Consider the following 26024-nt stretch of genomic DNA (forward strand, 5'->3'; position numbering starts at 1 on the left):
GTGTTTCAAAGAGAAATTGTCTAGAGCACACCTAAACATATATATATATGTAAAAAATGGCGGCTAAAAGAAAGTTACACAAGTGGGATTATATCTAAAGTTATCTCAAAGTTGTGTTTCTTATTCCATGAGGCTCAGTCGGTGTAGCTGGCAGTGAGCGCAGAGAGAGCTGAGGTTTAGTTTTATAACTGTTCCAGTTGTCCTGTGAGAGTGTTATGTATTTATCTTAGCGAAGACGAGAGGAACCCACCATAATCCCTGTAAGCAGACACACGCCTTTCCCACAGTACGTGTGCGGTACCATGTCCCCGTAGCCGATGGAGAGGAAGGTAATCGAGATGAGCCACATGGCTCCCAGGAAGTTACTGGTCACTTCCTGTTTGTCATGATACCTGAGGTGACGAAGATAAGCAGAAGTGGGATAGACACAGTCAGTGAAACCGCGCACAGTTACTTGAACGTGAGCATGCTGGAGAATGACGTGGTGCTGTGTGAACCAAACAGGGGGTGGTGAGTGGAGGAGGTGGAGGTGGTGAAGATCGAGGAGGAGTGTGTTACACCTGTTTTGTAAAGCCAGTGTGGCACTAAAACATCCATACTGAGTGAAAAAATGAAGGTGAAGTTGATGGATTTGAAAGAGACACTATAATTCCTGTTCCTCGTTGACTTCGGGTCATTTCTACCTGTGACAGTTTAATGTAGGAACATGGAAACTTAAAATGACATGAAGCCAGGAAAAAGCAAATAGTGTCCATTTTTGAAAGAAATTGATGGAATGATTTTAAAACTAGAGCAACACCAGTGAACATGTTTTATGTCTGGTGAGAGGAATGACGTGAAGGAGCATTCATAGGAGATGATTCTGAGGCCAAATCACTTACTCTTGTCGTACATTTGCATAGAAATTACAATTTTAGACAACATGTTTCAAAGGGGCCGTACTGAATAAAGAGTACCGCAGGTCAAACTTGATTTGAATGTGACAACCCAACAATGTTAATGTCAGAGCATCCACAAAATGCACTTACTGCTGCATTAAAATCAAACTAACAATTGGCTTATTGGTCGCAGTTTGCTGCAAATCGTCCTCCATAGAAGTTTACGCTGCCCCCAAAATAAGGTTTGGCAATGCAAATCATCACTTCAAACATGTTGTTTGCTGAAAATAGCTGACAGCCATGCTTGAATTGTCAGACCAAAGGCCCACAGTGCATATGCAAAGATATTTCTATAAAAAAACACACACTGCACAAAAGCTGCATTGATGATGACATTCCCATACCTTTTGCAGCAAGACAAAAGTCCATCACAGAGGCAAATCTGCCTTATCCACCCACCCTCATTCAACTCGTCTAATTATTCCCAATGGGCTGTCTAGGAGGAGATCAGATAAGATTTAATTTTGGAGTTAAAATCAAATATTCATTAAACACTTTGAGACAACATCTCGCCAACATCCTTCTGACAAGACGACATAGATGGAGTCTAATTTCTTGGGATTTTGTTAAGGCTTTTCAAAAAGGGGATTCTGACTGAGCCAATCATGAATTGCTAACGACTTCAAACTATCCAGCAGTGACCCAGCGTGCCGACTCAAAATCGCCGGAACAATCACCTCTAATTAGTGCACAAGTACAGATCGGAGCACTTGGGGCCAGACGATGAATTTCTTACGTTTTCTTTCCAAAACGAAGGCAAATGCCCTCTCCTCCTTCTCCTCCAAGACAGTTCATTGTTAGCAAATATAAGTAAACTAATCATGCCTTCTGCAAGTTCTTCAAACTCCCACTCCCACAAGTGTCTATTCATGCTCAAAGTCAGGGGGAGAAAATAACTATGAGCACTTTTTCTCCCTCACAATGACAAAAAAGTGTGCGGTCTGTGGGATTCAAGCCTCTTAAATGACATGCAGAGAAGCAGTCTGTACAATACCATGCAGGAATAAAGAAAGATGTCTGCATCCTGCATGCTTCAAAGCCAGTATATTGAGAGCAGGGGAGCGATGGGAAAAAACCTGGGGTCCGTTTAGAGATGAAAACCACCTCTGACAAATAGTGCAGTATCACCAGGTGGAGGGGGGATTGTACGTCTTCGTGGACGGGCTTTCATTTGTAAACAGTGGGACAGGATTGGATGAGTAACAAAGGAAGAAGCTCATTGAATTTGACACCCCTGTCTCTTTTACCTGCATCCCAACACTTCACCAGCTGCCCTTTGATAGCTGCCAGGGGGCTAAACTTGATCAGCTGGCTAAATATTGTAATTACAAGTGACTAGTATGTTAATTTCATTCATCTTGTCATCAAGGCGAGCAGAGAGTGAGTCATGTCTTCAAGGCAGGCAGAAATGTGCTGCACCTTTTAGAGCAGCGAACAATGCATTACAGTGTATTACAGCGGCCCTCTCTCTGTTGTAAATAAACCCCCATAAATATGCTCTGCTTTTCTTTTGGTAATAAAATGTTTAAGAGAATGCTTCCTGTTTTATCGTCCGTTTTTCTAATGGTTGAAATATAGCTCCAACGCACATATTTCAATAATCCTCTACTCTGAAAAAGAGCAGAAACAGCAATACGGGAATAGAGACAGAGGCTGAATGGGGAGCTGATCAATAGCATTTTAAGGCTCTCAATATACTGTGTCAAGTTTTGGAATAGCATGGAGAAGAGCTGGCACCACTTTCAACCTATTCCAGGACAAGAGGTATATACTGCACTGTCTAGAGCAGACAGTTTTATCCCCCGCTGTTAAATTCTCCCTGACAGACACTCTGCAGCGAAAGCATTACCCCGAAATCACTTACTCAAATACTTCAGTGATGATGTTGTTTATCCACTACTGTATATAAAATAATGCTGTAATTTACATCCAAATGAGCTCTGAAACTTTGCTTTCATGGTGGGATAGAGGAGGGAGTACAGCACGATTCACACAGCACACGACAAATGATCTCTAATCTGCATTAAACAAGTCATCAGTAACGACAGCCTTCCTCGTCAGTCTCTTCAAATGATCACCAACGTATCAACTAGACTTGTCAGCCCTAAAACCAGCACTAACGTGTTTGTTTATGTGTACTGATGAATGATTCCCCGTCATTTAATATCTTAACTGCCACTGTGCGCAGATGAGCTCATGACTGAAGAGACGAGTCCTGAGGAAATACGGAGGCCAAAGTTGACGAGACGTCTGAACAAACAGAATCATACTGATGGATTAAATGTGAAAGAGCAACGAACTTCCTTCAGCCAACACATACATACACACACAAACACACACATACACACACACACACACACAATTGACAGGAATATTAGAAATGTTTGACTAAAGCACCACAATATACAATATTTCCGAGTGCAAAGGGAAAGCTTTTGCATGCAACACCTAAAAAGTTCACATGACTACAACCTAGGGATGCACCGACTTATCAGCTGAACATCTGCCGATATATTCGCCTCTTTGACTGCCATCGGCCTATCAGCAAATAACATTCACCGATGGCAGTGGCCGATGTTTTTCTGTTCTGTCACACTAATTTTGCGCAGGCTAAAAAGCAGAGCTCAAGGCTAATGGCGTCCTATTGTCCTGGGGACAATAAAAAATGTGTTGGGATGAACAGAGACGCCTTCAGGACAAAAGGACGCTGTAAACTAACTCATGATGCATCAGAGGATGCACCCTGTTGTTTCCCTGATAATGCTACATTGTGAACAACAAATCCATGTTAAAATCAGCAGGAGGAGGAGAGCTAGTTACCGTTAGCTGTTAGCAGCCGGTGGCCAGAACTAACAGCTAACGAAGGTTGCATTGAGTTAAGTTATGATGCTTTCAAGCTCTATTTGGGAAAAATGAGTATTGGGCAAAAGAAAGGGGTTCAAAATTTAGTTTTTGGTGAGAAACTCAAATTAATACAGTTTTCTGAATGAGACATTTGTTGATGTTTTCACAGCAATATAAGATAGATCTGAGAGGGAATTATGATATCTATAGTAAAAGGCTTTTGAAGCAGCTTTTGAAAAATTAAAAGTTTATTCATGTGAAAGAAGGCTGCATCAAAGCAGTCTTTTTTTTTTTACTAGTCAGCTTTTGCAGTGAAGTTCTGGGGACATTTTAGTCTTCAGATTTTGCTGCAGATTGAGTGCTTTTGGCTTTCACGCTACTTTTTGGTACAGGAAATGATGCAGCGGCACAGAGGAGGAGAAACTTCCCACCATAAGTCTCCAAGATAACAGTATCTTCTCTCTTCTGCTTAGAAGTGGTGAATTTACAGCTCACAGACACCTAATACGATACAGTCTTTGGCTTTCGTTTGATGTCTAGTGGCAACAAAATATGATGTTGTTGCCACTTGTTTACTACTTTACATGAATGCTGCTGTCACACCGAACATCCTGCTGAACCCTGTTCAATCTTTAAAACTTTATATGGAAAAAAAAAAGAAAGAAAAATCATCAAATATTCCTAGTAAACAGCCAAAGCTTTGCATTCAATACCCCACTGCCATGGAGACAGGTGTATGATCTCATTTATAAAGCTGTTGTAGATTCCAAGTCACAATATTTTCAATTAAAAATTCTTCATAAAATACTGCCGACAAGAAAAACGCTTCTTGGTTGTGTTTCTGTAAATCTGAAATTGAAGATACGTTGCATTAATTTTGGTTCTGTCCTCATGTGGCAACTTTTTGGACAACTATCAAAAGATGGCTTGCATCAAGTTGGATTTGTTTAACCATGTGCCCTCAAATAATACTGCTCGTTGAATTGAGAAATGGTTGTCCTCGCATTTTAAATACTATCATATTAGGAAAAGAATCAAACAATGTGATGTGTTACAGTGTAGCTGTGTAATTTGTATTTGTATTGTTTAAATTAAAAAAAAAAAAAAAAAAAACTAATTGAACTTGGAGTCAGGTACAACCCTAGTTATATTAGGTTGTTTCATAAATTTGTATGATTGAATTTTTGCTTTTTCAAAGGTAGTGTAATGACTTTAAATCTGTTAGATCATTTTTTTCAGATTTCTTTGTCTCCCTGGCACAAAAGGGGGAATAAATACAACAAAATAAATGACAGCAACAAAAAACCACTGGTATCAGTATTGACTACTGGCCAAACTGTTTTTGTAAACATCAGTATCATCCAAGAGTTTCACAATCGCTGCATCCTTAGCTTCAGTCTCAATGCTTTCAATAAAAGGTTTCACATCTTTGTCAGCAATTATCTTTAAAGTTTGTGAATGACTTCAGATACATGACATCTGTGAAACCCACTATGACACACTGCTTCAATATCAGAACAGAAGAAGAGAGACTGTTTCAGATATTTCACACGTTTGTGTTTTTGCCCCTAAAGTACTCTTCTGTTAACATCGATTAATATATGTGAAACCTGAGTCTGTCTGTCCAACGTCTCCTAGGAAGAGCACAGAGCTCCCTCTGTTTCTCCTTTCCTCTGCCGGTCAGCTGCTCGAGCAAAGTAAATGACTTCCTCCACATTCAAAAGCTGCTGCTTAGCATTCTGCAGCTATCGCCTGCGTACAATAACAGCACTTCCCCTCTTCTTCCTGCATTTTGGTTTCACATCAACAAAAACAAATTAAAACAATTTTTCAACGAGTGCAAGTCTTGTTGAAATAAATGAATTTGAGCTCTGGCTGAGATTGCTTGGGGACAAATATGTTGGGATGCTCCTCAGGGAGTGTGTTAGTTGCAGTAAATATGAGCAGATTAAACTCAAAGTGATGATGACCTAATTAAAAAACTGCAAACCTAACTGTGTTTTTACAGCGCAGCCAATATGCAAAGCAGGCGAGCAAGCAGCAGCAGCAGCAGCACACTCCGACTGGACTGTAGCAACTTTGTGATATGTGCATTTTATAATATGTTTCCAAGTTTAACAGACAGATAAATAAAAAATCACTTCAGCTTGGTAAAGTTAAGCTAAGGCAACAGAAGTTGTGTTTGTTTTAACTGCAGATCACTTAAAAGAAAACTGTTTCAATTACAATTACAGAAATACAGTATCTGATGTTAATGTCGCTGACTGTCGGTCAGTCCGCTTAGGTCCGACCTGAAATATCTCAACAACTCTTGAATGAATCCCTAGAGAACTGTTTGATCCTCTAACTTTTCCTCTGGCGCCACTACAAGGTTCACATTTGTGGGTTTAAGAGAAATCTCTCAACAACTATTTGAAGGATTGCCATAAAATTTGGAAAACCATAGCCCAATACCATTTCTTATTTTTACTCGTATCCCTCGTCAGTGAGTGGCCCTTAAGGCTAGTTAACATTACACAATTTTCACCCCGATTTTTGACGTTGCAGAGGATCTTGAGAGCCACCTTGGGTCGGAGATGAGTCAGCAGATAGTCTGCCACAACGAGTCCTCATGTGTGAACAATCCTACAAGCAAGTTGCCCCCTCGTCTGTGATTGGGACCGGATATCTGGCATGCTAGAAAACTGGAGAAGTCTGACACGACTGACAAAGAGCATCAGCCAATGAGAGGCCGGATACATCCCACGTCAGCAAGCAGGAGGACAGAAGAAATATTGAAGACAAACCAGCAAGCAACAACAACAATGGCGGTGTCCACAGGATCATGGGGAGCGCGTTGTGTTTGGACCTAGGCCCTGGCGGCAGAGCTGATTCAACACTGGGAAGAATATCCATGCCTTTACGATGTGTTGTCTCCAAGTTTAGTGCCAGGGAACTTCATAATATCCTGTTTTGTAAAACGTAGTTTGGTGACGTCACCACGTTATCTGGGGCAGAAACACACATCGCCAGGTGTGAACGCTCAAAAGATTACGATAGTCTCCGCGACTGAAGACTGGTCGGCCAATCGTGTAATGTGAACTCGCCTTTAGCCGCTCAGAACAGAATTACAAGGGGTAGTGGTTGAAATCTTCCCCTATGAAACGGTACAACCCTTCAAAACCCTGATACATCATCAGCAGTCTTCAATGGCCTTTGCGTAAACAGACACAACTATCGCAATAAAGGTATCGCAATGACATTAGCCATTAATCTGACAAAGACAGAACAGTATGAACACTTGCAATTCATTCACATCTTAAGTTTTATGCTATCAACCAATAAAACAAGTCATCCAATAAAAAGAACACTCCTTCATGACCAGGCCACTAGCAGTGCTCTGACGGCTAACGTTAGCAACCCATGCTCCTACCCTGCCAGTCTGCACTGATGTTTGAGGAGCAGTAACAAGTGCAGGAACTTCGCAGCTGGAATTTAAGGCCTCATACACCATCAAATGTGGGGAATGCGACATGGAAATATGTCCAAATGTGGGACTGTCATGCACGGATCAGCAAAAACAATGTAACGTTAGCTAGCTAGCTCGTTAGCAACTGAAACATGAGCATACTACTATACCAAGAAAAGGAGTGTAACACATTGAAACAACATTAAACCAAGATAATACGATGGTTATCCTACTTTTAAACCTTCATTTATGAAGAAAACACATTCATGGGTTTCTTTTGTTGCTTGTGCTGCCATTTTGCAGAAGATTTCTCATGACACTCAGTATGGAGTGTATCTCTGAAAACCTTCACTTGGAGGGCCATGCAGCCCTAAAACTTCGCACTACCCCTTCATCCTATAACTCAACAAGAATCAGGACACTCTACCCCCAATGCACAAACAGAGGCGTAAGGCCTTAATGGTAGGGACAAGGGATGCATTGGGATTGAGCCCGAGCCAGGTCCCCCAAAAGATGAATTAATATAACTTTGGTGAGGCCTTAACTTTCCATCTCGAACAATTACAAAAAAAATTTCCATTGCTTTTCTATCACTTTGGTTTCTGACTAAATACCTGCAAAACTGCATTCCCATCAGCCTCAGCTATACATACAACTAACATGCTAACCTAGATGGCGAGCATGATAAACATTATACCTGCTAAACATCAGCATTTTAGCAGTCATTAAGAGCATGTTAGCATGCTAAAGAAGTTAAAATGGGTGCAGACTCATGCTTTTAGTCTTGTTACAATTTATACTGCATCTTTCTGGAACATAAATAAATATAAATATAAATATACGGACATAAGACACTATCCGGAAAGTTCAACAAAGCTGTGGCTAGTTTGGGGAAAAAAATACATTACAAACACTTGATCTACATCTGTATTTTTTTCCTAGTTTCTCTTTATCATGTTCACTGAAACAGATTTGCATTGTACATAAGTCTCAATACATGTTTATGTCCCATTCACTTCAACTGTAGACATATATGCAGAGGAGAGGAAGTATCTGCAGTCATCTTCATCTGCTGGCTTTGTGCCCAAGTTTACTCGGGGGGGCTCAATGTCACGATGACCCCTCGTCTGATAATCAAACATGGAGGAGTGGCGGTCTCACAAGGTGTGTGGTAATTGTACTTTAGCCAAATAACAAAATACAAACGAAGAGAGAGGCCTGCTGTGCTGCAGAAACCAGATATCAACTTTAGATCAAGAGTGACTTAATGAGCCTTTGCACTGTATATTGGTTGCAAAGAATTAAATGATTTTACTGCACCGATACGACTGCACTTTAATAATGAATTATACATAATGTATTGCTGTCAACCAACTAAGTTGTGAATCCAAAAGTAAAGACCTGCTTGGATTAGCTGATTTGCAGATTTCGCAGCGAGGCGGGCTTCGGGCCTTCGTTGCCAGAAATGATCAAGTGTGTGTGTTTGCGAATCTCATCCATTTTAAAGACGCTGGATGAGAACTTCCAAAGAGTCTGCAACACTGACATAACTAGTGAGATTTCCTGCAAGTCATCCTATTAGATATAATGAAGTCAAAGACGTCAGCTCACGTAAGCCCTTGAAACAGTCTTGTGGCACTACCCTTGCAAACTTTCATATCTAAGCTGAGCACTTCACAAAGTCAGGCCTTTTCTGTCCTTCTTAATCTATAAGGCCACCAGACAGGAAGCTCTGCTCACGAAGCCCTTAATCTTAATGTTACAGTGTGGTTATGTCTCTGGGGTTATCAGATAGCAAGTGTCCTGTTACAAATGTTTCAGTGAATTAGACTGGAGACACCTTTAGAAAACTCAACAGTGAGTTCTGGTATCCCAGTCCCTGTAAACAACCACACACCAGTTCACGTGTAATCTTTAAAAAAAAAGGTTTTCCTGCTGGATATTATATGCTCAGGGCATCCATCCCATACCCAGTGATGTTTAAGTTTACCTTGCTGCAAACTCCAACCTTCAGGGGACACGACAAACTTTGAAACACCATCACCACTCCACCTCCACTGCCAAGTAAGTACACCTCAGCATTTTCTTTCATGTTCCCAGTCTTCCCAATACACTCCACAAAATACCTACTTCTGCCCACAACATCAAGTTTGGCTTTAAGGTACTGCTTGCTCATTAGAACCCATGAGATTGCAGACTTTCTTCTTAAACTCAGCCCACATTCAGTTGCCCCACAAAATGCCTGCCCAAAAAGCTTTCATGGTTTTTAAGCTTTCGTCTGAGAGCAGAGACGAGGGATGAAAGGATTCTGTCAGCTTAGGTTCGTTTGTCTGATTCTTTATTAGCTGTTTGTGCACTGATTGATACGTGCAGGGTACATGATACTGTACTGTACTAGTGCATAAAGGTTTATAGCAACAATTTATTTTCACTGCTCGAACTTTGTTAGAAAAAAGCATACAGGAAACCACAGTACCTTAATATAAGGCTCATTCGAGATGAGCCAAGCCTGTGCAGAATCAATCACTGCCAATTGCTGCAAAATGCAGACTGGTTAGATTTATGTCCGACTTGTTCCGTTCTTGCGCTTATGTCATGCACACTTGGGCAATGATAACCTCACGAGATCGAGGTGGATGCAATTTTTAGGGCCAGGCACCGCAGTTGTTCTCCACCAGCCACTAGACTCAGCGCATGATGGGAAACACCGGCTCTTTCAAGACAAACCCCACATTTTGTAAAATCCTAATTTTCTGTGTAATATTTAACGTTAGATTGAAGGATGAAGAATGAAGGTTTAATCTGTAACCAAACATATCTTGGTAGCCTACAGGTGGATCTAACAGGATGTAAATATTTCTGTGACTTCTTGTTCATTCTTTAAAAGGCGATTGGAAATAGAAAGTCTTTGCTGCCAAACTGTGAGACCTGACGGCAGCTAATTGTCACCGTCCCTTGCTGCAGCTGCCTGATCTTGTCTATTTGCCAGATGAGGCACAGTTCAGCTCGAACAACCCTTATATTAGAGCAACTAAAAGGTATCAACTAGTGGCCTTGAAATAATTTAACTAACATTACCCGAAACAGTTGAAATAGAACAAAGTATTCGCAAACAAACTAAGTAGCAAAATATCAAGTTGTTTCTAAGGCTCAATCCCAATTCTCATTTTTACCCCTACCCCTTCGTCTACCCCTTCCCCTTCATCTAGCCCTTGCCCCTCAAGAGTGCCAAGGGCTAGGGGTGAAGATATTCCCCTAAGAAATGGGACAGCACTCGATTACCGCTATGCCATCAAACGTTGTCGCTAGCTGGCTGCTACATCAGCAGAGGCGACAAGTGTCATTCAAAATGCTGTCTGCAAACGTTGTAATGTCCATCGCTTGGGTTTTAGTGTTATTTCTGCGGCTGTCCACAAGTCGCAGAAATCAAAGGAGGAGAAGATATCTTCGATGCATACAAGTGCTGATGGACCAGTTTTTGGTATGTATGGATTGGCTGTAAATAGACGTTTTGTTGTATTTAACGTTAACCGAGCTAATCAACGCTAACGTTAGCTAACGAGCTTACCTAAACATGTGTAAACATTCGTGTATACATTTATAGCTCGCTTTGGCTGCTCGCTGCGCCATTTTGCCGGTGTTCGCACTTAATTATGGGAAAATTCCATGTACCCCTTGGTTGCTAGTGTGGTCCGGGAAAATCTTCGTTTTAAGGGCTATTTGGCCCTAGCCCTTGGCACTCGCCCTCGATCCACAGGAGAATTGGGATACCCCTTCCCCTCACGTGAACGCGCAAAACTAAGGGGTAGGGCTAAGGGATGGAAATGGGATTGAGCCTAAGTCTACTTTGACTACTTTCTTTCTCTTCAATCCTTTAGTAAGCAACTGAAGCTTTATCTTAGTTCTAATATTAACAGATAATAGATTTTACTTGAGGGGTGATTCGTCTACAAGCTTGAGGCAATGTGTTACTCACAAGTAAGCAAAAACACTACTGCAGTTTTACAACAATAACAGTAACATCTGAAGGAACCTTTTACTTTAAGCTACTACCACCTGTCTTCGAACAAAGAACTGCTCTGCTTCGGCTCATGATCTTCAGCGCAGATCTTATCACGGCTGATTATAACTTCCACATGCTTTGCAGGCTCTGTATATGACTTTGCCATAGGCTGCAATCAATGCAGAGCGTGCATAGTTTAAAAAGAAATTATCAGATCAAGTCATCAAACCATAGAGAATCCGCCTGTCCTTGAGGTTGCAACAATTTGCATAAAATCCATCCAGCTTTGTGGAAGAGATGTTCATTTTTAAGGTCTCGTGAATGATTCAGGTTATGGGAGAGGTGCATTAGACACTTCGACTGATGCATGGCAAACTGTGCAGACAGTTCGCTTTGTGATTCTTGGGTACCACTGTTAGGCACATTGAGAGTTGGACTGGAGCATCAGTTTGTTCTTCAGTTTCTTTCAGATCGATGCCAGCATGTGTGGACACAAATGCTTTGAAAAAATGGATACGTTTCAAAGTTGTCATCGTCCATTCAGCCAGGAGAACAAGCATTCTGAATTTTAATCTAGTAAGAGACTAAAAGGAAGAGTGTTCTTTGTTGAATATGTGTCAGTGCTGTTTCACTCTTAGCCTGGAAACTGTAAAGTTGTAAAATCTACCTGAATATTTTATGTAAACCTGCGGCTGGTGTGAGAAAGTTCAAGTTGCACTGGTGTGTGTTTCTTCGGTTAGACATTCGGACAGTCTGTTCTTGGCTGCCGCTGTTTGTATCTTGTGGCTAAGCGATGACACAATCTAGATGTCAGACCTTTGGCGTGGGTGTAGCTGACTAGTAACTCAAGCCTGATAATCCAGTGCTGCGCTCTGAGCTCTGAGGGAAAGTCAGCTAAACTTTCTGAGAGCTTGCCTACGGGTCCTCACCGGAGAAAGCAAGGTGAGAAACAGCAGTCTCACATCGCCTCGAAATAGAGCGTTTTCTTTCAGATAACAGAGTTAGAACAGGAGAGGAAGAGAATTAGATAACAGTTAAAGAGAAAAAGGAGCGGGACACCAGGGAGGCAGGCAAGGCATGCATGCAAGTGTGTAACTGAGTTCTGGCCGGATTAGGCCTGCTTGTTATGGATAAGGGAAGGCAAAGGGACGAGGAATCAGTAGTGGGGAGAGATGAGGAAAAACTGCAAAGCATGCCACATTAGATGGGTACAGTAGGAGATCTGCAAAGGATCAGTCAGGAGTAAGAGAGAGAGGGAGGGAGCCTTATGGTAGTGAGGGAGAAGCCAAAAGAGCTTAGTTAAGGAGCTTAGTTGAGGTAGGTTAGCTCTGAAGATGGGCTGTATCAAAAAAGAACAGAAAGCGGGCCAGTGACCAGCGTTAAATCCATCTACTGTAACATTAGCATCCCTCCCAACTTCACCCTCCCTCCACCCTCCATCCCTCTCTGCCCCCCCCCCCCCCCTCCTGGTTGTGTGTCTTTCATTCCCCCCATCTAGGCATTTTCCAGGTAGACTCCGTGCTCGTCCAATCTCACACCGTACTGCCCTTTGATTGGCTCAGGAGCGTGGTCAATGTGACAGTGTAACGGCGCATTTAACAGAAGATACAAAAGTCACACACAGCACTTTGGGAAACAAGCGCCTCTTTTTTTTCTTTTTGTTTTTTTTTCTCTCAAAATGATGGGGTTGATAAGTAAACATGAAAACTTGCATGCTGTTTCAATGTTTACCAGAGGAGGGGACGAAGGGGGATGAGGACATTCAGTTCATGGGTGTAAACAAAAACTGGAGACACTGCATTCAGCACAGGACAAACTCCTCCTTCAAGAGTGTCTAAATTTAAGAAAACGGTGCAACAATGGAAAGCAATGCCCTCATTTACCTGCCTCGCTTTGAACTGAGTAACACTACTCATAAAGATGCCGATTAAATAGATAGTAAGACACAACCCAGACCAATATGACATTACCTAGTACACAGAAAGGCTTGACATTTGTCCTCTCCTTGCAAACCTTCTTTTGGCTAAAGGAGACAAACTGTCTTCACCTCTAGAGCAAAATCTTTGGGGCAGAAGCAACAAAAGTCTGTGGAAAACCATTACAACACTGTTCAATTAATTTTGTGAAGGGAGACACATAATGGGATGGTAATGTGTGAACACAAAGAACAGAAAGGCTTTTGCTCCTCGACAAATCTTTGGAGTCACTGCTAAAAAGACTTTTTGTGCAATATGGATCTATAACAATTGCATAAGGAGAGGGAGAGGAAAAAAATGAGAAAAGACAAATTGCCCTCTGGCACATTCATGAAGGTGACTTGAAGGAGCTGCTCCACTTTAGCACAAATTTCCTCCTCCTCCTCCTCCACCTCCTCCTTCTCCTCCGGCCCCTACCGGCCTAACACACAATAGTTAGCAAAGAGACGCTTGCTTCAAAGTGCTGCTCACACCGTTGGTCTCTGCTGTGCTCCTATAGCCACTAAAAGCCTGTTTTCTTAGCAGGATGGTGCCACGTTCACGTCAACTAGAGGGCCTGCCTAATCCTCCTTTGCCATACTGAGTTTGGAAAGGATCATCGGGTAATTGTTTTAGAGGGGCTGCCCCTTCTCCCCACTACCACCCCACCCTCCAACCCCGCTCAGGGCAGCAGTGGCGCCAGCTCGGTGCAAAAAATGGTAAGTTGCTTTGGGTTTGTTTTTTTTTCCACGGCTAGAGAACGAGGACTCACATGGTATCCCTATGGAGCAGCATAGTGGGGAAATAGAAAGTACAACAAAACATTATACAAACACACACACACATGCACGCACTGCACACACGGCTACATGTGCATGCTTGCACCCATCCATAGTAACACACGAATCCACCCATCTGAACACACATGTTATCCTGAAACTGAAACCAAAAACCTAACGGCATGCACTGCTCATGGAAAGTGTGTGTCACAGAGCATGTGTGTGAGAAATCCAAGACTCTGTTTGAAATTCTGTGCATCCCATCTAACCATCAGTGCAGGGTCAGATCTCTGAATTGACCCCGTCATTCTGTTGGATTAGGGACGTGCAAAGTCAGATATTCATTCTCGTAGTTTTTTTCTGATGGAATTCCTGTTTTAGATAATGAGATACTAAAGACCCACCAATGACAATAATATCAAAGTTCACTATTACATTCAAAAGGATCGTTCGACATTTTAGGAAAAACACTTATTTGCTTTCCTTCTGAGACTTTGATGAGAAGATCAGTACTACTCTCATGCTTATACCGTAGCTGAATGTAGCTAGAGCTAGCGAGCAGTTACCTTAGCTTAGCATAAAGACTTGAAACAACAATCCTGGCTCTTTACAAAGGTAACAAAATCCTCTATAACTTACCAATTAACACTTTATATCTTTTCTCATTCCACACAAGTGTAAAAACAACAACTTGCTGTTTTACAGGCGGCTACACGCCATACTATATCTGGTCTGGGATCAGTAACTTCATTGAGTTTCTACTGGTTTAATGTCTTTGTGCTAAGCTAAACTAACCCGCTGCTGGTTCCTGATTTAACGTACAGACATAAAGAGTAGTATCGATCTAATCTTGTAACTCTCAGTAAGAAAGCTAATTAGCATCTTTCCTAAGATATGAAACTACTGTTTATCTTTAAAGGGACAGTTCACCCTAAATCCAAAATACATATTTTTCCTTTTACCTGTAGTGCTATTTATCAATCTAGATTGTTTTGGTGTGAGTTGCCAAGTGCTGGAGACATTGTCGACCTGCTCTTGAATATAATGGAACTAGATGACACTTGGCTTGTAGTGCTCAACTTGCCAACAAAATACACAGAAAAACTCAACAGAAACATCTCATGACCCGCTTACCCAAGATAATCCACAGACCTTGTTGGGAGCAGTTTCATGTAGGAACTATTTTCTTTCTACTGAACTACACGTGCCAACTGTATCGATGTGCAGAAGAAAGATGCAAGGTGAGCTATGCACGCTTGATGCACCCTTTCTTCTACGCGGTGATACAATTGGCAGATGTAGTTCAGTAGAAAGAAAATAATTCCTACATGAAACTGCTCCCAACAAGGTCTGTGGATTATCTTGAGTAACTGAGTCATGATTTCTGGAAAGAGACATTGCTGTTGAGTTTTTCAAATGTATTTTCTGGTGTTTTGAGCACCACAAGCTGAGTGCCATCTAGTTCCATTATATTCAAGAGAAGGTCGACATCTCTACGGACAATGTCTCCAACACTCGGCAACTCACACTAAAACAGTGTAGATTGATAAATAGCACAATAGGTAAGAGGGTGAGATGAGGTGAACTGTCCCTTTAAGGCTGGTAACAGGAAAGCAAGAAAGTGAATGAGTGTGTCGCCATTAAAATCCCAAAATATGAATTCCATAAACCTGCTGAAATGGACTGTATCGAGGTATTACTGACGGTATACAGACTGGGCTGTTGTTTTTAACATGTGGTGATGCCAGTTACACCTCGCTGTGTTCCAGAGGAGCTGGTGTCAAAGGTCAGCTGCTCTTTTTACTGCTGGTTCACCCTGTGAGGTTTAAACCCACCACCCCACAGCTGGAGCTGCTGAGGGTCCAAGAGGATCCAGGGTTGGGCGTGCGAGGAGGGGTGGTTAGTGACAGGCGTTAACACAGGGAGGGGGGAGGGGAGTTAAGAGGAGAGGGGGAGGGAGGGAAGGTACTTAGTAAAAAGCAGGCGAAGTGAGCTGCAGGAGGACATGGAGCATCTGTAGTCAGGGCCTGGCTGACAGCCTTTGTCTGAGCTGATGCTTGACTTTTACACTGCAGCACGTGTACGGTATCATATTGGGTCTGACAAGAACCGCTGCTATAGATCTTCCACTCTCCACCCACCCTACTCAAGTTCCCCTTCCACTCCAACTACGTACAAATGACTTTGAAACATCAAAGCTGGCATTAACGTCTCATTTCCCTATGCAAATGCAAAACGAGACAGGAAAAAAAAAGCTTTTCATTTCTCCCTGCCTCTCATTTTCAGTGAGAATCGTTGCTGCCCCCTTGAGATGAAGCCCGATGCGCAGTTTTGGGGAGAAAACGGGTTAGGGGATCCTGGGGGCTGCTCTGCATTACCAAAACAAACCATTCAGCAAACAAACAATTAGACACTCATGAATTATGGACAAGCCATCTACAATAGCAATGGGGAGTCGTGGAGCGATTGCTGAGTTAATGAATCGTTTTTAAACAGTAGTGGAGTAGCATGTAATATGACTTCCTGTACACATGTGTACAGTATTTATATGTAACCTATCCTGATGATTCCACTCAATTCTTTGGACCAGTGCAGCTGAGTGACTGAGAACAAGGTAACACTGAGAAGCCTGGGACGAAACAGAGACGAGAGTGAAGAAAGAAAGGTGTCTAGTAATCCACAACGCGTGAATGTGCATCAGCCATTTTGTTTTTCAATCTGTCCCCAGCAACATCCATTATTCACAACCCTGTGTTTACCTCTCACAGACGCGCACAGTCCATGCAGCAATGATCCAGGAGGATATACTGAACACCAGCAGAACAGTTCCCGGACAGATGGTCATGAGGGTCTTCATGACAAAGCGTGTGTTGAAGTTGATCTTGTTGAGGGCGCCGATGCTGCGAGACGAAGCGTCCGTGAACAGCTTGCTGTGGAGTAACATGACCCTGCCTATCAGGTAGAGTCTCAGGAACATGGGGATGGAGAGGATGATGTCCACGTCAGCGTCGGCCACCGACGGTGTGTAGGTAAAGGCCAGCCGCGCCGTCCAGGTGAAGACGTACTGGCCCGGGATGGGATGAATGGCACACACCAGCAGCTCCAGCACGATGAAGAAGATCCGCTCATACGTCATGGCTATCCTCCAATCGTCCGCACCATTGTCGACCATAAACAGCTGAAGAAAAACAGACAAACACAAGGACTTTAGTTTAGTTTAGTTTGTTTTTACTTGTTATAGTTTGGTGTTTTTTACAGTTTTCCCATGCTCTTCAACCCCTTACACCTCCAAAGTTTTTATCAATACAAAGTTAGACTGTGAAACATACATTATTTAAATCAATCCACAGATTTTTTTTTTTTGAATTCTAGTCAAGATCTGAAGAAGTCATGCTGAGTTAGATTAAAATATATATGAAATGAAGGAGAAGACATCTAGAAATTTTGCATTTGTTATAATGCTATAGCCATAAACCAAGATTTGGATATTTAATTTAATACAAATGTGGTAAGTCTGATACAGCTCAGATACAGCAGAATAAAACAAAAAAAAACAACATAAACTGAGATGCAATAAAAGGCTGCAAAGAAAACCTCATAACATGCAAGAAGTTTGGTCGACAGATTCATTGCATTGTGTGTTATATTTATTTTTAATGGCTACTTAAAGCTGGGATAGGCAGTTTAATTTTGGTGTCATTGGGCAAAAATCCCATAAGAGAGAAAACTGGACTTCTGCACTTCCTCTGGGCTCTGTTTTTAGGCTTAAGAAAATCTACCCCATGACAGGAGACTTTGGCCAATCACAGGTAGTTTCAGAGAGATTACGTTCTACTGGCTGTTTTGCAAATGTAGATGCATGTGCATGTCCCTTCAGATGGTGAAAGCCTGATTAAATGGTGGAAAATCTTGCAGAAAAAGTTGCTTTTCCAGCATTGGCAACACCAGTTTACAATGTAAAGTGTCCCAAAAACAGAAGACTGGCTTATCAAAAAGAGAGTTTAAAAGAAAGCCAGACAATAAATGAAATAAGTGCACATTACTAAGGTTATGCCTTCTGTTGCACAGCAGGCAACTAAACAACGTGTCAACATCGGCGAAGAGTTTCAGAGATGGAGAGAAGATGTTGCTAAAGGCTCATTGCTGCGGCTTCAAGTTCATATCTATATAGCTAACTAGAGCCTCGAATCACAGTGTGTCCTCCGCCCCACTCCTCACCACTACAGGCCACTTTGCTGGGAGAACTGCAGGCAGAGGTCCTGGAAACAGACCTCCAGCCAGCAGCTACAGCAATTCAAACTCAGCCAGCACTGAGGGGACCAGACTGCTCCGACTCCAAGACTCTGTCGCTGCCATTACACAGGTTAGACCTGGTGCTTCCACTGGCCACCAGCCCGCTGTGATCACTGAATTTGAGTTGCTACAGCAGTCAACTGAAGGTCCCACTGGCCCGCCCTCCCACTGGCGAAGCAGTCCACAGTGGCAGGGAGAGAGACGGAGGGACCGTGGGATAGCTTGCTAATTCTTGTCTCATTTGTGGTCTGATAAAGAAATAGAGAGTTCTACAATTAAATAACATTGAATAAATCAATATGTGCGGATCACTGGGTCATTGTATGAAGTGTGTACATATGCTCATGCGTGTCTAGTGGGAGGGGATTCGGACAGAGAGGGAGAGCTGCAGGAGAAGGGTGTATTTTCATGTCAGAAAATTGCATACTCCAGCTTTAATGATAAGAAAAAGAAATTTCTTTGTATAACCAGTATTAAAGCTTTCTAATTAAACAATATGCCTTGAATGCTGTAACTGTGTCATTACATTCAACATACATGTATTTGTGTACCATATTTTAAAATCTAGTAAATGTTAATCATAAATGCACTGTGTATATTATCATTGTTATATAATATACAGTACAGGCCAAAAGTTTGGACACACCTTCTCATTCAATGCGTTTTCTTTATTTTCATGACTATTTACATTGTAGATTCTCACTGAAGGCATCAAAACTATGAATGAACACATGTGGAGTTATGTACTTAACAAAAAAAGGTGAAATAACTGAAAACATGTTTTATATTCTAGTTTCTTCAAAATAGCCACCCTTTGCTCTGATTACTGCTTTGCACACTCTTGGCATTCTCTCCATGAGCTTCAAGAGGTAGTCACCTGAAATGGTTTTCCAACAGTCTTGAAGGAGTTCCCAGAGGTGTTTAGCACTTGTTGGCCCCTTTGCCTTCACTCTGCGGTCCAGCTCACCCCAAACCATCTGGATTGGGTTCAGGTCCGGTGACTGTGGAGGCCAGGTCATCTGCCGCAGCACTCCATCACTCTCCTTCTTGGTCAAATAGCCCTTACACAGCCTGGAGGTGTGTTTGGGGTCATTGTCCTGTTGAAAAATAAATGATCGTCCAACTAAACGCAAACCGGATGGGATGGCATGTCGCTGCAGGATGCTGTGGTAGCCATGCTGGTTCAGTGTGCCTTCAATTTTGAATAAATCCCCAACAGTGTCACCAGCAAAACACCCCCACACCATCACACCTCCTCCTCCATGCTTCACAGTGGGAACCAGGCATGTGGAATCCATCCGTTCACCTTTTCTGCGTCTCACAAAGACACAGCGGTTTGGACTCATCAGACCAAAGCACAGATTTCCACTGGTCTAATGTCCATTCCTTGTGTTTCTTGGCCCAAACAAATCTCTTCTGCTTGTTGCCTCTCCTTAGCAGTGGTTTCCTAGCAGCTATTTGACCATGAAGGCCTGATTCGCGCAGTCTCCTCTTAACAGTTGTTCTAGAGATGGGTCTGCTGCTAGAACTCTGTGTGGCATTCATCTGGTCTCTGATCTGAGCTGCTGTTAACTTGCGATTTCTGAGGCTGGTGACTCGGATGAACTTATCCTCAGAAGCAGAGGTGACTCTTGGTCTTCCTTTCCTGGGTCGGTCCTCATGTGTGCCAGTTTCGTTGTAGCGCTTGATGGTTTTTGCGACTCCACTTGGGGACACATTTAAAGTTTTTGCAATTTTCCGGACTGACTGACCTTCATTTCTTAAAGTAATGATGGCCACTCGTTTTTCTTTAGTTAGCTGATTGGTTCTTGCCATAATATGAATTTTAACAGTTGTCCAATAGGGCTGTCGGCTGTGTATTAACCTGACTTCTGCACAACACAACTGATGGTCCCAACCCCATTGATAAAGCAAGAAATTCCACTAATTAACCCTGATAAGGCACACCTGTGAAGTGGAAACCATTTCAGGTGACTACCTCTTGAAGCTCATGGAGAGAATGCCAAGAGTGTGCAAAGCAGTAATCAGAGCAAAGGGTGGCTATTTTGAAGAAACTAGAATATAAAACATGTTTTCAGTTATTTCACCTTTTTTTGTTAAGTACATAACTCCACATGTGTTCATTCATAGTTTTGATGCCTTCAGTGAGAATCTACAATGTAAATAGTCATGAAAATAAAGAAAACGCATTGAATGAGAAGGTGTGTCCAAACTTTTGGCCTGTACTGTATACATTTACTTATAAATAATAAAATCCTCTGCGTAACAATTATCATCTTCACAACACTGATACCAAAAGCTAATGGTATAATGAATAAAAATAATGTTATTTTTTATGTGGTAGACTCACCTGGATTTCCCGGGCATGGTACATTATTATAAGACCAAGCAATATAACAGTGGAAAGGCTGATAAGGCATTTCAGTGCAAATGAGTATGAAGATTCCTATGGTGAGAGAAAGAGAGAGGAAAAAAGACACAATTAACACAAATAATCACATCTTATATACAGATAACAAACTGTTTCTTGTATTCATTGTATATCTAGACTCAGTAGATGGCAATACTGACTTGTCCTGATACAACCAAGGATTTCTGAGTTGTATGTTACTGCTTAGCAACGAGGTGAAATGAGGTAGCCGAGCACATTCAAGTGAAAGCTAAGTGTCTTTACTGTTTGCTTACTCAGAATTTTGAATCTGGAAGTGTTGAGTTACATTGAAAACAAATGCTTCTGATGTTGGCTAAGATGAGGAGCATAAATAAATATGAACACATCCATACACATTAAGTATATGCCCGCTAAGGTATATACAGCTACACACACATACACACACAAGTGGACACACATTCTTGCAGACATAGTACTTATTAGCTTAAACGTCTAACTGAGACCAGATAATGGGGTTTTACACACAAACAGCGCAGTCAGGATGTTGCTAAACAATGCAGCTGCAGGTGTAGGTGCAGCCTGATATTATCTATGGACGCTGTTCCCCACCATCTAAACTACCAATTAATCAAAGCCCAGCACTAACAGGGGGACTTTCCATTTAATGGTAGGTGCAGAAAAGGCAAGGCATTAGCAGGGGGGCCACCACAGTGTGCGTTGCTGGTGATAAATAGGCCAGCTGGATGCTAGTGCTGCAGTGCTGTGTTTGTTTGTGTGTGTGTGTGCATGTGGTGTGTGTGGGGGCAATATATCTAGGAAATGAGAACCTGTACTACCCCCCCCCCCCCCCCCCCCCCCCACACACACACACCCATTTTGGGGAAAATGCCATTTGATGAATCAATTTAACAGCCATGGTGTAAAAAGGCCGCTCTGCAGCAGGCTAATGATCGCAGGGTTATTATAATAACAACGGCGACAACAAATGACAAGAACGACAAGTGGAAATATCGTTCATAATCGTCAGTGTGTGATGACAGTGAGAGCTGCTCAGTATTACTCCGTCCTTCGGTGGTCCATATTACAGAATGTATTTTTAGCTATCAACTAGATTGCTTTGCCCCTCAGGTCGGCGACATGTTCTCAAGACATTCTAATGTCTGAAATTGTTTTGAGAAGTCCCTGGTGAAATAACATTGAGTAAACCAATTAATCCACCTGCCAGAGGTTCAAGGATTTTTCAGTCCCAGTGCTCACTGCCTCTTAACGTGCTTCTATCCTTCAGGGCTCACAGAACCTTGGCTGAGCCTCAAGTGTCTGCTGCGCGATGTGACGTGAGATGGAAAATGGACCATCCTGCAGCACATGCTACCTGTCTGATGTGGGAGGGGGTGCCGCCGTGCTACTCAGAGATGGGAGGTCATTTCCATTTAAGCTGAGGTCAGCTTGATGAATGGACTGAACCCGGCTCAGTAAGTCACAGACAAACCTATTGACTTTCTTAAAACCCCATAAATCATCCTATAGATTACCACGCTGACTTTCTATATCGCACAGACACACACACACACACACACACGCAGCGATGTGTAATCAAAAACGCAAATAGATCTGACAGACACAAATGGGAAAAAATCTCTCTTGTGAAAGGAACATACCAGTGGTTTTGCAGGTTTTAGCCCATTACCTACATATGTTCTTGACATTAATGCTGATGATTTTTCAAAGCGTATCAAAAGCTTTTATGTGCCTAGAGATTTGTCCCAGTTGACAGCCGACATACGACATTTCTGAAAATAGCCCTTTCTCACAGCGACAGCACCATGGGACAATAATGTAACTGACAACAAAATAAAGGTGACACAGTATTCACATTAAAAGACATTTTACAATCACAAAGCTCCTTTCCCTACAGCAGGAAGTTGTGATGTTCAGTGAAAAGACACAGAAACTCTCTTGTTCTTTGGTGGTTTGAGAACAAAGTATTAGCACGACCACCACCCACTGATGTAGCAGTGTGTCTCAATATTATAAAACATCTTGTCCCAGCTGTACAGCCTTCAAATATCACTCATCACAGTGAAATAAATGAAAACCAGTGGTGGCTTGAAAGGTAGAGAATAACTGCATAACCTTGTGTTACTCTTTATACAATGATCTGTAATAATGTTAAAGTTGCACAATAAAGTTGAGAAGAGAAACGGGTCACGTGCATGGACGAACCCTCAGAGAACTATCACTCTAATGTGCATTTTAGCATCTTTCAGCTCTTGCTATAGTTATACAGCCCGCAACTTTTTTGTTTGGTTGTTCAAGGTGTCCTGTCAACAATTTTACAACTCTTCTAGGGGCCTACACTTAGCAACTAGCCAGTGAACAGACAAAGTTAGCAACTAGCCAGAGAACACACAAAGTTAGCAACTAACTAGTGAACAAACAAAATTAGCATATAGCCAGAGAACAGACAAAGTTAGCAACTACCTGGAGAACAGACAAAATTAGCGACTAGCCAGTGAACAGACAAAATTAGCAACTAGCCAGAGAACAGACAAAATTAGCAACTCGCCAGTGGACAAACAAAGATAGCAACTAGCCAGTGAACAGACAAAGTTAGCAACTAGCCAGAGAACACCCAAAATTAGCAACTAACTAGTGAACAAACAAAATTAGCATATAGCCAGAGAACAGACAAAGTTAGCAACTACCTGGAGAACAGACAAAATTAGCGACTAGCCAGAGAAAAAACAAAGTTAACTACTAACCAGAGAACAGACAAAATTAGCAACTCGCCAGTGGACAAACAAAGATAGCAACTAGCCAGTGAACAGACAAAATTAGCAACTAGCCAGAGAACAGACAAAATTAGCAACTCGCCAGTGAACAGACAAAATTAGCAACTAGCCAGTGAACAGACAAAATTAGCAACTAGCCAGTGAACAGACAAAATTAGCAACTAGCCAGAGAACAGACAAAGTTTGCAACTAGCTAGTGAACAAACAAAATTAGCAACTAGCTCGTAAACAAAAGCAACAGCAACTAACTAGTGAACAGCCAAGGTTAGCAACTAGTCAGGGAACAAACAAAGTCAGCAACTAGCCAGAGATCAAGACAAAATTAGCAACTAGCCAGAGAACAGACAAAATTAGCAACTCGCCAGTGGACAAACAAAGATAGCAACTAGCCAGTGAACAGACAAAGTTAGCAACTAACTAGTGAACAAACAAAATTAGCATATAGCCAGAGAACAGACAAAGTTAGCAACTAACTAGTGAACAAACAAAATTAGCATATAGCCAGAGAACAGACAAAGTTAGCAACTACCTGGAGAACAGACAAAATTAGCGACTAGCCATAGAAAAAACAAAGTTAACTACTAACCAGAGAACAGACAAAATTAGCAACTCGCCAGTGGACAAACAAAGATAGCAACTAGCCAGTGAACAGACAAAATTAGCAACTAGCCAGAGAACAGACAAAATTAGCAATTCGCCAGTGAACAGACAAAATTAGCAACTAGCCAGTGAACAGACAAAATTAGCAACTAGCCAGTGAACAGACAAAATTAGCAACTAGCCAGAGAACAGACAAAGTTTGCAACTAGCTAGTGAACAAACAAAATTAGCAACTAGCTCGTAAACAAAAGCAACAGCAACTAACTAGTGAACAGCCAAGGTTAGCAACTAGTCAGGGAACAAACAAAGTCAGCAACTAGCCAGAGATCAAGACAAAATTAGCAACTAGCCAGAGAACAAATAAAGCTAGCAACTAGTCAGGGAACAAAAAAGTTAGCAACTAGCCAGAGAACAGACAAAATTAGCAACTAGCCAGAGAACAAATAAAGCTATCAACTAGTCAGGGAACAAACAAAGTCAGCAACTAGCCAGAGATCAGACAAAATTAGCAACTAGCCAGAGAACAAATAAAGCTAGCAACTAGTCAGGGAACAAACAAAGTCAGCAACTAGCCAGAGATCAGACAAAATTAGCAACTAGCCAGAGAACAAATAAAGCTAGCAGCTAGTCAGAGAACAAAAAATTTAGCAACTAGCCAGAGAACAGACAAAATTAGCAACTCGCCAGTGGTGGACAAACAAAGATAGCAACTAGCCAACGAACAGCCAAAGTTAGCAACTGCTAGAGAACAGACAAAGTTTGCAACTAGCTAGTTAACAAACAAAATTAGCAACAAGCTCATAAACAAAAGTAACAGCAACTAACTAGTGAACAGCCAAAGTTAGCAACTAGTCAGGGAACAAAAAAGTTAGCAACTAGTCAGGGAACAAAGGAAGCAACTAGCCAGGGAATAAACACAGTTAGCAACTAGCAAGAGAACAGAAAAAGTTAGCAACTAGCCAGTGAACAAACAAAGTTAGCAATTATACAGGGAACAAAGTTAGAAACTAGCAAGAGAACAGACAAAATTAGCAATTAGCCAGAGAACAGCCAAAGTTAGCAACTAGCAAGTGAACAGCCAAAGTTAGCAACTAACTAGTGAACATACAAAATTAGCAACTAGCCAGGGATCAGCCAAAGTTGGCAACTAGCCAGTGAACAGCCCAATTTAGCAACTAGCCAGAGAACAGCCAAAGTTAGCAACTAACTAGTGAACAAACAAAGGTAGCAACTTGCCAGGAAACAACTAAAGTTAGCAACTCGCCAGTGAACAAACAAAGTTAGCAATTATACAGGGAACAAAGTTAGAAATTAGCAAGAGAACAGACAAAATTAGCAATTAGCCAGAGAACAGCCAAAGTTAGCAACTAGCAAGTGAATAGCCAAAGTTAGCAACTAACTAGTGAACAAACAAAATTAGCAACTAGCCAGGGATCAGCCAAAGTTGGCAACTAGCCAGTGAACAGCCCAAGTTAGCAACTAGCCAGAGAACGGCCAAAGTTAGCAACTAACTAGTGAACAAACAAAGGTAGCAACTTGCCAAGAAACAACTAAAGTTAGCAACTAGCCAGAGAACAGCCAAAGTTAGCAACTAACTAGTGAACAAACAAAGGTAGCAACTTGCCAGGAAACAACTAAAGTTAGCAACTAGCCAGAGAACAGCCAAAGTTAACAACTAGCCTAGTTACTGAACAAGCAAGAGAGTATGATGCTAAAACAGAGACATGTCTCTTTTCTCCTTATTTGTCTGGCAAAAGTTAGCAACTAGCAAGTGAACAGAGTAAGTTAGGGACTAGCCATTAAACACAAAGTTACCAACTAGCTTATGAATATAGCATTACATGTAGTAAGCTAAAGACAAACCTACTTTTCTCACAAGTTGGTGAGGACCAAAACAGCGCTAAAACAAGTATAAATATTGGACTTACATTCGTCAGGTAGCCAGAGGCATGACTCCAAATTAATGCTAATGCTGTACGT

The 26024-nt window shown here is 41.9% G+C and overlaps 1 protein-coding gene across 5 annotated transcripts in view; it reads right to left on the reverse strand.

The window, feature by feature from the left end:
* Positions 1–26024, reverse strand: part of kcnn1a (potassium intermediate/small conductance calcium-activated channel, subfamily N, member 1a) — an 80313-nt gene that overhangs the window by 15459 nt on the left and 38830 nt on the right. For all 5 annotated transcript variants that reach the window (XM_033650397.2, XM_078173213.1, XM_078173211.1 and 2 more), the window contains exons 3-5: positions 20611–20706; positions 16727–17145; positions 251–392 (exon numbers count right to left, since the gene is read on the reverse strand). In XM_033650397.2, the coding sequence (XP_033506288.2) occupies positions 251–392; positions 16727–17145; positions 20611–20706 (657 nt within the window). The remainder of the gene's footprint in view (positions 1–250; positions 393–16726; positions 17146–20610; positions 20707–26024) is intronic.

The sequence above is a fragment of the Epinephelus lanceolatus genome, chromosome 12, assembly GCF_041903045.1.
Source record: "Epinephelus lanceolatus isolate andai-2023 chromosome 12, ASM4190304v1, whole genome shotgun sequence".
Classification (NCBI taxonomy): domain Eukaryota; kingdom Metazoa; phylum Chordata; class Actinopteri; order Perciformes; family Serranidae; genus Epinephelus; species Epinephelus lanceolatus.